Genomic DNA, 13829 nt, shown 5'->3' with positions numbered 1-13829 from the left:
AAATAACAACGGCAACAATTATATTAACTGCTAAAAACACTATTAATCAAACAAATGTAAATTTAGACAAAAAACAAGAAAAAATACAACAATTTTACAAATGAAATAATTACTTGTATTAGGCTTTTTCTGTAATTTCGTGCATAGTGTTAATAAGTAGTCAGTGTAAAGTTCATTGAGAAAAAAAAACAAAAATATATACCTTTGTAAATTCGAGTAGATATAAAAATTAAAAAAGCAACTGCTACCGGAAAATCACACTAGATTTACAATATTCAGATGCACATTGGACTGGGTTGTAAAAATATGTTTCAAAGAGCTACACCTAAGATTTAAACTTATTTGAGAGTGTTTCGCAACAGTTTCGACTGCATTTAAAGAGTTAATTTTTTTTTAAATTATGTTGTGAGACCTTCTCAACATACGCTAAAAATTTTGGGGCATATTTTTATTTTACACGCAGACCGATACAGTCTAATGTGCGAAAAAGACAGGAGCAAAAAATATTACTTAATTTTATTGTTGATATTTTTAAATTATTATTTTTCATTAATTTTAGAAAAGCGTGCGTGTTTAACGAAAACTGTGTAAACTAATTTCGAAAAGGTGTTCGAAAAAATTCGAAAATCCCATACATTTTTAAAAATCGTCCAAAAATATGAAAATTTATATTAAACATTTTCAAATAATTTTTTTTCAGAATTTTAACATTTTCGAATTTTCAAATTCTTTCGAACGCCGATTTGACACCAACTTGCACAGTTCTCGCTAACTCAATTCACTTAAATTTATTAAAAAATGAACGAACAACTAAAAAAAAAAATAAATAACTAAATTTTTTAATAATTTTTTGTTGCTATTTTTGCGCTCACAATTGTACACATGTAAAAATTTTATTGCCTAAAAATATTACAATGCAATTAAATAATTCCTTATCTTATTCTCTTTTTCTTTTTCTCTTATGCAAAAACAGTATGATGATGGCCTGCATGGCTATGGTATGGACTCGGGTGCTGCAGCAGCTGCCATGTACGATCCACATGTCGGACATCGGCCGCCCGGCTTACAAGGCCTACCCACGCATCATTCACCGCACATGACACATGCTGCTGCGGCGGGGGCAACAGTGGGCATGCATGGCTATCATGCTGGTGGCCATGGTACACCTAGTCATGTATCTCCGGTAGCTAATCACTTAATGGGCGCAATACCCGAAGTACATAAACGTGATAAGGATGCGATCTATGAGTAAGTATTTTATTTATTTATGTATACTTAGTGAATATCATATCAAATTATTTGACTTTTAATTGAATCGAACTTGAGATATGTATTTAGGTATAGATGTACTTCATTAATCCGAAATCAATTAATCTACGGTTTAAAGTTATTTTTTTAGTTTTTGTCTCGCTCGGAAAATAACGGTGCATTAGGTTAGGTAAGGTTAGCAAGGTGTGCGTGGGCATTTCCTACACTTCTATTCGGAGACTTTTTCGTCCATTGTGAGTGCAGAGTTCCTTTCCTATCATATCATGGCTTTAAGCACTTTGGTCAGCTATCCGGTTAGTTTATAGCGAGCCCTGTAAACCAGTAGGCTTAGTCCTATATTTCTCGATTTCGCTCAAGAGATAACCAAGCGGTGGTCGTTCGGAGCTGTTCGCCCCGCTTATGTCCATTTCGGAACCCTTCCGGTCCAACCCATCTGCAAATTCATTCCCTTGCTTGCTGTTGCCCGAGCTTTCCTTAATCTCACCTCAAGATATATTAGAAAAAACAGTAATTGTTTGACTTATTTTCTGAGTTTTTTATTTCGGTCGAAAAAAACAGTTATTTTTTGAGTTTTGCTCGGAAAAAATCAGGTTTTTTTTTTTGAGTAAGAAGAAATGCATTCTCTTATCATTCTCTACAAACGTGTGAGAAAAAATTAAGAAATTTGAAAGTTTAGCACACCTTTTACATATCGACGCACCTACTCATTTCTTCATTCTGCGGTTTTTACACGCGCGTGCAACGCCAACTTCTTTTTCCTACAATAAAAATGAGCCTTCGCTTTGAAGGCGTTGTCCAGGCGTAAATTGTTAAATTAGAGGTTTTCGAAATTGTGTGCTTGCCTGAGCGTGTCATATATCAGTGTGTATCAAGTGTGTTGATTGAAGCCAAAATTTATTAGGGGTTTGCCGTCAGTTAGATATTATTTATTTGTGCATTTTTTTATATTTACTTATGGTAACAACTAAGTCACCTGTGGTTGGCGTGAGATAAATTTTAATGTGTGTTGTTGCCCCTCATTCATTGCAAGTGTTAATTTGCTGATTTTCGAACTAACCAGCTGTCGGATAAGCCTTGTTGAGTTTGCTTTCTTTGTTAGATGTGTGAAAGTAAAAAAAGATAAATAAGCGACAGTTTGGAAAAGTCGAAAAAACATTTTATTAAAAGTGTGTTCATTTGTATTTACGGAAATGTAAAATGTGTTCCACATTTGAATAAAATTTTGGCATCGCAAAAACTGGCTTAAAATGCGTCATAGCAGGTTCAATAACTTTTTTTTTAATAATACGACTGCGTTAATTGCTCAAGGTGTAAATGCAAGCAATTACAAAAATTTTATTTGCGCATTGCGTGCGAACTTGCAACAAAAAACCAGAGAAAATAAAAATATAGATAAGTGTTATTTCCAGTACTCCAGGTGTGGGCGCATCCAATGCTGGCAGCAGCGGCGATATTTCCTCTCAATCAGCGCCAATACACACACACTTTATCGTTACATGCCATACACGGGTGCGTAACGCAGCTGATGAGTAAAAAGTATGCGTATTTTATAATGCAGCAATGCAGCAATGCAGCGTTTACTTTACCGTTTAGTCTATTTATGTTTTTAGATCTGCTTTTACTTTGCTAAACATACCTAGCTCTCCTCTTTCTTCAAATTTGCTTGATTTCCGTTAAGCGACTACCATAAAAATAACTAACTACTCATTAAAGCTGTACACTTTTTTTGCATTTTGCACTGATTGTGGTGTTGTGTGCGTGCTTTTTGCAGTGAGGTTGCATGCGAACTTGGGTTTGAGATATCGGCATGAAACTCTGTTATTGTTGTTGTTCGTCTTAATCCTTATGGTCATGATCAGCAGCCGCAAAGTTGTTGCCGTGGCAGCACTTGCTGTTTGTACTAGTAGTTAACGATCGTATTGTGTGACAGCTTTTTAGCGCGCAGCATTGCTTGCGAAACTCCGCATTGTTTACGTTATCGTAAAGCTGTGCCTGCAACATGGTAAGCTTGAGCAAACACACATTAACGTGCAGAACAGCATTCATATCTACATAACAGGCCACACGGTGGGGCAATAGTATACTAACGGTTATAAATAACTTTTATTATACGAATTGCTTTTTTTAATTTAATTTTTTCTCTCAGATAATAAGAGTTACTTTTTGAGTTTTATATTTTCTCTCAGTTAATAACTGTTATTTGCCAAAAAAAATCGGAAAATAACAGTTATTTTTCTTTCGCTCGTAAAAAAACTGCTATTTGTCGAGTTTTGTTCTTTCGCTCAGGCAATAATATTTTTTTTTCTAGTTGCAATATTTTTCAAAAAATATCGGCTAATTAAAAAAATCGAAACAACTGTTAGTTTCTGAGCGAAATAAGAAACTCGAAAAATAACCATTATTTTCCGAGCGAAAAAAACCCCAAAAGATAAGCGTTATTTTCTGAGCGAAAAAAAACACAGAAAATAACTGCATGTTTTGTAGTAAAACTCGAAAAAAATTAAAATCAATCCACTTCTTATATAGGCGGAAAATTCATTTTAGTATGATGTTTTTAGTTTAAATTTTGACCAGTGACAGTTATTTGCAATCCCTGATTTTAACTCTGACGCAATGAAACCCAGCTAACAACTTTGGTACCAGTTCCAATAGCAGCAGCTTAGCAACAACGGCGCCCAGATGACCAGCTTGCATGCGCCCTGCATAGCGTGTATGAGTTTTGTTGTTTTATAACTGAGAACAGGCTACAATGCGAAATCAGACAGGCCAATATGATGCGTACTATGCGCGCTTTGTGGCCGTGGCCGGCGTGCTGAATTAAATATTGTTTTCCTGTTGACTTGCCGTGCTACTTAATGACTGCACGCGCTACTACAGCAGCAGCAGCGGAAAGAGACGCACTAAGTTTTTCATCATTATTATTATTATTTTTGCTTGTTTTGTAACGTTTATCGTAAGTTCCTTATTTGGTCATGCGACTTCAATTTATTACACACTAGGCTCAATGCTCCACTGCCGCATCCCATGTGTACCTACTCATTTAAATGCCTCCATTCATGACGCATGCAGCATGCTGCATTGCCTATTGGAAGATGCCGTTGCATATTGAGCATTGTTACATTCTATGCAAAAGATTTGCTTCAGCTGATCGTATTTTTATTTTTTTGCGAAACAGCTTTTTATTAGAGCATTCTTAAAAAAAAATTAAGAATCAATATTTAAAAAAATCGTGTGCCTGTTTTTGCTTCCTGTTGCCTGCTGCTTGCATCTTTTGTAATAAGTCGCAATTTGCTACATTTATGAATTTATGAATGAATGCAATAATGCTAACGGACGTCACATAACGTTTCAGCGTATGTTTGACGTTTGCGAACAAGGCAAGGTACAATGAGAAAAAAAAAAACGAAATGAAATATGTGTAATGAACTCGCTTCGTCGAGATCGGTATCCTCTCTCAAGCCAATCATGCAAAAATGTGACAGTTTTTGCCATGTAGCGAATATCATGCATGCAAATATCAATCAGCTGCGTTTACACACATACGTACAAATATGATAATGTTAATTGCATATTTTCTTTGTTTGTGTACATATTTGCATTTAAAAGTCTTTTATTGAAACAAATTCTTATGAATTTCACTTGCACTTCCTATGTACACAAATATATATGTACTCGTTTGTACATTCTTATATTTACTAAAAAAAAAAAAATATTTATCAGGTCTTCGACTTCTTTGCTCCTGTCACTTTCTCATCTATAAGTGTTAATTTGTTTTGCCTATATGCTTTAACAATCATCATCATCAAGCAGCAGTCTCGACCTCTAGACTCTGACTCTCTTACGCCCTCTCAATACGTATTAACTGCCCTACAAACTTAATGTTCACACATTGCATGCCTGTCTGTTTTTATGACAAGTTGTCATATTGTAATATGTCATCCTTTTGACAGCAACATAAATACGCGCGTCACTTGTCGCATTGTTCGTCGGTCATTCTTGTTATATGAAAATTGTGTGCGTGTGTCGTCGGTATGTATTTATTTATTTATTTGCAAAAATGATCAACAGCGTGTTTTTAGTTGATCAATAAAAAACAAAAAAACATATCGGGCTTACTATTTTTGCCATGCATAAGCTCTATTACTCAAGCCCTCCAGTCAGTTGCTCCTTCATCGTATGTCTGTCTGTCTGTCCCCTCTGTGCGTATGGCTGCTAAATTTTGCTTATCAAATATACAATTTGTATCCGTCATAAGCTGTTGTGGATTAGTAATTAATGAGTATAAATATTGAATGAGTCATACAGCTGTTGTGAAGTTGATGTGATGGTGATGTGATATTGGTGTTAATAATTATAACTGACCTGTCGTAACATAGACGCAAAACGGCTGAGAACTTTCAATGGCAAGCGAGTGTGCAAAAATATTAAGCAAAACAAGTTTTATTTAATTAATAAGGAGTATTGAAAGAAAGTTCTTAAAATATTTCCTTAAAAAGAAGTTCCAATTTCGGTTTTTTCAGTTTTTTTAAAGTCCTACACTTGAGATGACAAATTTCAGTATTTTTTGGCTCTAGTATGATTCGGAAATTTAAGGCCTCCTTTTTCAGTTAGATGTTTTAAGAAATAAAGTAACAAATTTTATGATTTCTAGATATATTTTTATCAGTGATTTGCCACCCAAGAAATAAATGCAAATACTGTGCCCCCGAAATTAGATAGATATATTTGCCATTAACAGTATCTAATATTAAACATTTTAGACGTTAATTTTCGATATTTTTTTACTCTAGTGCCTTTCAGAGCTTGACCGCTTAATACCAGTATCAATTATAAGGCCTCCTTTTTTCAGTTATCTTTCTAAATGATGTTTTAGAAGTAAAGTGACCAATTTTATGATTTCTCGTTGTTTTGTTATCAGTTCGTGTTACTGATTTGTCAACTGAAAAAATTCAGCAAATACTGTATACACCAGCTTTTTCCAGTATTAAATATTTTAGACGTCAATTTCCGATATTTCCAGTATTACAAATTTGCGTTTCAATGAAAATTCTCGATATTTTGTTATTGGTTCGTGGCACTGATTTGTCAATTCAAGCAAATACTATGTACACCAAGTAGGCTATATTTACTACTACTAAAAATATGTAGTAGAACATATTTACACGTAAATGAGAATTCACCTCACTTAATTTTATATTTTCGAGGAGCTGGGGGTCTTCTTACCTAGAAGAATCGACGCCTTAGACCATCCGTTCACAATCAAGTAGTTGGAAAAAATTGTCACACCTATCTTATCTTGACTGTACTTCAGCATTTAGTTCACATGTTAATGAAAATCCCAAATATTATAAACTGCAAAACATTACGTATTTTACTGTCAATTAGCACTTGGGTGCGAAATTTGATTCACCTGCTTAGAGAGTATCCGTTTTGTTCCTGAAGGAAACCTCAAAGCGCCAAATAAAATATTGCACTTATATGCTATTTGCACCTACTAAAGAGTACTAATATAGACAGAGAAAAAGATATAACACAAGAAAATGTGGAGAAAGAAGAAGAATTCATAACAAAATAAAAACTGATATCAGCAATATAAAGATGCAGCAGGTGAAAAGAGGGACACTTTCATTGTCATTTTAAGCCACAAAATGCCAGCAGTAAATTCATGAGGGTTTTTTTTTATAAAAAGTGTAATTTTCGAAATAAGTGTTGTTTGTGAGATCCGCTATTTGGATTGGGATATAAAATTTTCTAACAAAATTAGGGAGGCTCGAAATTCATTTCAGACCTATGGTCGCATGGACAATATTACTCAGTATGACCCATAGATTCAGAAACTTGATGTGCACCTGAAGTTTTTTCCCATAAAATTTGACCCGCCCGCAGAATCCGAAATTGACATTTACTTTCATGTATTTTATTTGTGAGAGCCGCTATTTGGATTGGGATATAAAATTTTCTAACAAAATTAGGGAGGCTCGAAATTCATATCAGACCTATGGTCGCATGGACAATATTACTCAGTATGACCCATAGATTCAGAAACTTGATGTGCACCTGAAGTTTTTTCCCATAAAATTTGACCCGCCCTAATGTATATATATTTTTTTAATAGATTTTATAACAATGAAAGGTATATTAGTACGGTCCAAAATCGAAAATTGTAAGTCCTTAAAGGAGAAGAGGTAGACCCACCAATAAATATATCGAAATGATCAGGATGACGGGCCGAGTTGATTTAGCCATATCCGTTTGTACGTCTGTCTGTTTGAATGCAGGCACTCAATTTTCGAGATATCTTGACGAAATTTGGTGAAGTGGTATATTTTGTGTTCCGACCATATATTTGTCGGTCCCGACTGGATTCGAACACTATATCATACTATATCTCACATATAACCGATTTTAAGGATTAGAGGATTTTCGGCAAACGTTCCTCATTTCAACAGTTAGTTAATTTCTTCCTGATTTTAACAGCTTAGAGCTGGAAATTTCACGGGGGGCTTACATATAAGGCATTCATTGTTGCCTGAAAAATGGTCCTGATCGGTCATATACATTTATAATGTATGTCTATCCTATACAACCGCATGTTCAGATAAGAGGATTTCGTATTTTTTCCTCATTTAAACAGCTAAAAGCTTAAAATTTTACCAGTTGCTTAGATATATAAAACACTTTATTGTATAAAGGTCAAGATCAGTGAAATATATACTTTATATACCATAGAACCGATTGTTCAGAATTTCATCAGATTAATTTTCAGCTCCATTTATGAAAGGTATTCGGTACATCATACTTTGGTTGGGTTACGTCGCATTAATTCCTTATTAGATAACTGTTGATTTCCTTTGAGCACAGTCCCCAAATTTTCGAATCCTTTCGAAGCCTTTATCGGGGGCCCTAGATAGTAACCTCCACCACCACATGAACTGTCCAGTTTCGAATATTTATTTATGAAGATAAAATAACTCATATCCACGAAACGCAGTAGCAATCACCTTGAGTTAGAGTTAATCGAGTTTTGTTGCAACAACATCAATAACAACAAAATTTATTGTATGTAGCAGCAGTAAAAATGTGCACATTTTTATTAAGAACTTAACACCTTTGCTCAAGTGTTTGCTAACAACTTGTAAGCGCACCCAAATAAATGTTCAGTTTAGCTACAAACATATGTTTTTATTGTTTTATTAATTTTTTGGCGAAAAGTTGAGAAATGGACAAGATACACACGTGAGCACTCATAAACACGTCAATGGCATGCGTACTGGTTTACCAGATCATAAAAGTAAATAACCTGAATGTATATGTATGTATGGATATAGCAGCAGCAGCAACCAATTTTTAGTGTTGCCAACTGTCCGTAAGAGTTTTATGACTTACACAAAAGGTAGTTGCGCTGAGACACTTCTTAAAAACGCATTTTCATATGCTCTCAGGTGTGAGTGAATTTTGTAGTACTTTGCAGCTGTATGCGTATGTCTTATTTCTCACTAGGCATGAGTCGTCAATTTTATTTGGTTAAACTTTGCTAATGGCAAGTAACAATAAAAGGACATTTCGATTGTAAAGAAAGGATAAAAGCGTTAATGTAGTCGATTTTACTTCACTCGAACGGCTGCTCTCTGTGTGCTGAGTGCCTTAAGTGTAGGCTCATCAAACGCCACATAAAAATAGTTTTATATAAATTTTATATATCTATACTCACGGAAGCAATTTTTGCAGTTTTCAACTAAATTTTCTTAAGCAAAATAATTTTCGCAATTTTTTTTTTTTAACATGTGCAAATATGAAATAAAATTAATATAAAGTGAAGGACACTTTCATTTTTCATTAAGAGTTTTCAGAACTTTTCCGAGTATGCAGTTTTGTAGATAAATGAATTTTAGTGCATATAAGGACAAAAGTGCTGACAAAAAAAAAATTGCCAAAAACCAGGAAATTTTTTACTTGATTAAGATTAGCATTTTATAACAAAACATTTGAAAAATCTAAAAAATTCTAGTTCTTAGTGAAAATTCCAAAATTTCGAATTTCGCATAAAATTTTGAATTAGAGTTTATATTAATTTTATTCCATATTTGTGAAAAATAGCCAAAACCTATTTTGTTTAAGGAAAACTGTGTCAAAACTGCAATACTTTCTTCCGTGAGTGTATGTGCTCACATACATATATGTGTACTAAAAAAGTTCCAACCTCCATTTAAGACTTGCAATGGCTATAGCTATCCAGTCAGAAGAAAATTATTTAATTAAATGTCAAATAAACGAGCAAATGACTGAGTGCTTACAAAGTGGTGAGGAGTGACAGAGACCATTTGAAATTGTAATTGAAAAATTATAGTGTTTTCGAAATGGCCAAATCGAGGGTGAAAAAGAAAAAACACGAAAAGTGACTATTAACCGCAGCTTGCTACCAAAACAAAGGTTAGGGCGCAACATACTTATTAGGGACTTGAGGGTTTTTATTAATTTCTATTTTACCTTACGAGCGTTAAGTAAGTGAGGAAGTGAAGGTAGAAAAAAGCATGCACTTATGAAATGAGAAAAAAATATATGGGGTATTCCATCCCATTTCGACCAATTTTGAACCCGACCCCTTTAGAATTGGCTGAAAGTTTTTCTTCTTTTTCTAGCTTACGAATGACGTTTTTCAGAATTTTTTCAAATTTTTTCATCAAACTCAAAAAAAGTTATGAATTTTAAAAAAAACACCGTTTTTGTTTTCAAAATGCTATAACTTTTTCAAAAATTGACCGTTTGGGATCTTTTTTTTTTAAACTGGTTTTTAAATGTACTTTTCGGAATAAATTCAAAAAAATTTTTAAAGTTTTTTCTTTTGTAAGTTTTCAGTTTTTCAAGATTTTTCAAATTTTGCCATTTTTTTTTATTTAATTGAAAAAAAAAACTAAAAATTTTTTTGTATTTTTTCCGAAAAGTACATTTAAAAACAAATTTTCAAAAAAAAAAAAAGATCCCAAACGGTCAATTTTTGAAAAAGTTATAGCACAAAAAAGTTTTTAAAGTTTTTTTTTTCAATTAAATAAATAAGAAAATCGGCCCACTCCGGGATTAGTGGGGATGATTGCAGAATTGATTGAAGTTTTTTATGAGAAAAAAAAAAAAATAAAATGGCGAAATTCGAAAAATCTCGAAAAACTGAAAAATTACAAAAAAGAAAAAAACTTTAAAAATTTTTTGGTATTTTTTCCGAAAAGTACATTTAAAAACAATATTTTTAAAATAAAAAAGATCCCAAACGGTCAATTTTTGAAAACAAAAACGGTGTTTTTTTTTTAATTCATAACTTTTTTTGAGTTGGATGAAAAAATTTGAAAAAATTCTGAAAAACGCCTTTCGTAAGCTAGAAAAAGAAGAAAAACTTTCAGCCAATTCTTAAGGGGTCGGGTTCAAGATTGGTCGAAATGGGATGGAATACCCCATATATACATAAACATACAAAAGTCCTTTTCAAGTCGCTAGAAACATGTTTGTGTTGCAAACACAAGTTCGTTCGTATGCCCTAATTGTGATCAGGTGCAGTTTGTTTTGCCACCAAACCGTAAAGGCAAACTGAAATGTTTTTTTCTCAAATCTTCGGTTAGATTTTGCGCTAAAAGCGATAAGTTGATACAGGCAATTGTCAAATTATCGAATTGTTCAAAAATGAAAATGTTGTACAAATCACACGAACAAAAAATATTGAAATCAAGAATAGCACAGTGCAACAAAACTAGAACTTTTTCTGGCAACACACTAGTCAAAGTAAGATTCTTACAGAGCATTTTCCCTGCAAATACTTATAGTCCAGCACGTATGAGTGGTATTTTATTCGCACTTAAAATCGTTAGTTGCGTTCCCTAACAGTCAGAAATATTGTTTACTACTACAAGTTATTAAGCTTAAGGGAACGCAGCTAATCTTTCTTTCGCAATTTGTTGTCTTGGAGAAGAAGTGATGGTTGATGGTCTCCTTAGGAATTTAGGCGAAAACTCTTTAGAATTCCGTAAATACATATAATTCAAACGTATCTTGTGACGAGCTCAATCTGTTTATGCTAATTTGAAACAAATTGGAATAACTGGGCATTAAGTTTGTTGTGACAAAATTATCTGTGCAAAGACAAGTTTCAGAAGAATACCAGGGTAACTCTGTCGAAGATGTTGTAATTGTACAGTGGAATTTCGATCAACATAGAATAAATGTTTCTCCAACCTTTTGAGAAATATATAGCTCCTAAGGCTCTTTAACTAGTTTACAACCTTTGAGAAACTTACAGTTCTCAAGATGAGACATTTTGTTAAGGTTAAAGTTGTCGAGTTACTTATAGAGAAATTTACAGTCTCCGTTAGCTTCCAATCCTTCACTTATTCTCTAAGCTCTGAGTTTTGAGAAAGCTAAAGTTTTCCATAGCAAAATTTCACATTTGAATACAAGTTGAGAACTTTTTCTCAGCTCGAGAAAAAACATTTTTTTCGTCCAAAAATTGTTTTCTTTTCGGGGCGTTGCAATTTCAAGTTAAGCCATTGTGTAATAACAACGCTTGAGATTTGAGAAGCATGCTAGTTCTCAACTTGAGCTCTAATATGTTTCAAGCTTAAATGTTTGTGAAAAATATTCTTCCTTGTGCTTTTTTTGAGTATGGACAGAAGCGCGAACTGCAAAGTTTCTAAGATGAACACTGCGTTCTGGTGTCACATTCTTATAAGTTAGGCCTCGTCAGTAATAGCATGTGTAGGAAGGAAGCGCGAGCTGCAAGAAGAAACGGTTAAGCACGTTCTGTGTTCGTGTCCTGCGTTCGCAAAGTCAAGGATCCAGCTGTTAGGGGCGGCAGAGTTGCTATATCCTGAGGCAGCAAATAAGCTAAGTCTTAGAAAGCTTCTAGTATTTCCAAGATGATGGACATAACTCTGGGTAACTAATTGGGAGTTTTTCGTTTGGTCGTCAAACAAATTCTGGTAACACTGTGGACGTTCAGTTTATGTGAGGTCTTTATTGACCAGCCAGTTCAACCTAACCTTACCTTCTTGTGATCATTTCATGACTCACAAAATATATTTCACTATTGTAAATAAAAAAAGAAAAATTAAAATTCTATCAAATTTGAAATGCATATTTTTGACCTAAAAAGCAAATGAACGCTCACTATAAACTCAGCTAATGGACGCTCACAAATTGACCCTAAAGAGATATTAAGGGTGTACAAAAAATACCTAAATATATTTAAGGCCTTCATATTGTGAAATTGGATTTCTGTTGAAATGGCAGACAACGCGGCACAGGCATAATTTCAACGCAAATGCCCATACATAATCCATCAATTCATGCAGCCGAGGTACAACGTTGAACCAAAGGCATATATTTTCATTTTTTTTTTTTTTAACTAAATCAACCCATACTATACATTCACATTTTTGGCTTCTGACCATTTTAAGCCATTATTCAAAATATACAAAAGTCCATGATCATTTTATAGGCAGTCAGCAGGCACTTTTTTGTAGTTCTTCTTCTTCTTCAGTCAGCATATACAGGAATTCTATTCTTTCAGTTGTTTGCGCATGGATTATTGAATTTTGTTGTGAGAAAAGGATATGAAAAAAAGAACAACACACATATTTTATAAAGCAGGTATATGTGTGTATATTCTTGTGTGTGCGCGTTTGCGGATAAAGTGAAAGGTGTAAGAAAAAGAGCAATCATTAGTGGCAAGTTCGTAAGCAGAGTCCGTAAGTAAATGAAAGGACCGGCTGTTAAACCAGGCAGCTGTTTTGCATTAATAGATTTAATTTTTTTTTTTTGTATTATTATTATTATTATTTTTTTTTCCAAAAAAGGCAACCTAGCAGCAAACAATCAACGTAGTGGGTTTGAATAATAACCTGCGTCGAATCGTACTAGTTCCCAACTATCGCAGAACTAATTCTGTCCTCTCGCAGTAATTTCTAACGGCCCTTTCTAATGTCCCTTTTCAGACCTTTTGAACGAGTTATTAAATGTTTTATTCGTATGTGGTTCTGAGACAGTTGTTGTTGTTGTTTTTGTGTCGATAGAGACACTCTCCGAATTATCAATGTTGATGGTCCTTTGCCGAATATAGGTCCGGTACGTTCCGACAAAAGCACCAATAATATAAAAGCCCGATCATCTCGTTTTAATATGTCCATATTGAACCTTCTAACATAAGAGGACCTAGGAACCAGTGTAACCTATACTATATACTTTCGAAACAAGCTAGGTCCCGTTCAGAATGTATGTATATTAGACTGGGTCGATTTATTAACCGATATCGCGCCATCGATTTTTCGATAGGATTTGGGCTCAGGGGAAAAAAGTTCCACTACGCATATCCAAAAAAAATAATTTTCGAGCCTGCGAAATTTCATCGATTTTTTCGATTTTTTATGCATTTTTTTCATTTTCAAGGCTCCAAATCATAATTTATGTATTTTTTTTCGTGTCAATTGTCAAATGCAAGATTGTTAAATGCAGTTTTTTGAAAAAAAATTCTTTTATGGAGATTTAGAAGAAGTTTGGTCGAAAAATCGATTATTTTTTTT

At 33.8% G+C, this 13829-nt stretch overlaps 1 protein-coding gene across 2 annotated transcripts in view; it reads left to right on the top strand.

The window, feature by feature from the left end:
* The window catches only part of hth (homothorax), a 712335-nt gene that overhangs the window by 55862 nt on the left and 642644 nt on the right, over positions 1-13829 (top strand). For both annotated transcript variants that reach the window (XM_067760647.1, XM_067760646.1), the window contains exon 2: positions 974-1248. In XM_067760647.1, coding sequence (XP_067616748.1) covers positions 974-1248 — 275 coding nt within the window. The remainder of the gene's footprint in view (positions 1-973; positions 1249-13829) is intronic.

This window comes from Eurosta solidaginis, chromosome 1, assembly GCF_040869045.1.
Source record: "Eurosta solidaginis isolate ZX-2024a chromosome 1, ASM4086904v1, whole genome shotgun sequence".
NCBI classification, from domain to species: domain Eukaryota; kingdom Metazoa; phylum Arthropoda; class Insecta; order Diptera; family Tephritidae; genus Eurosta; species Eurosta solidaginis.
Note: the sequence above shows the minus strand (reverse complement) of the source record. Positions and strands in the feature narration are given on the sequence as shown.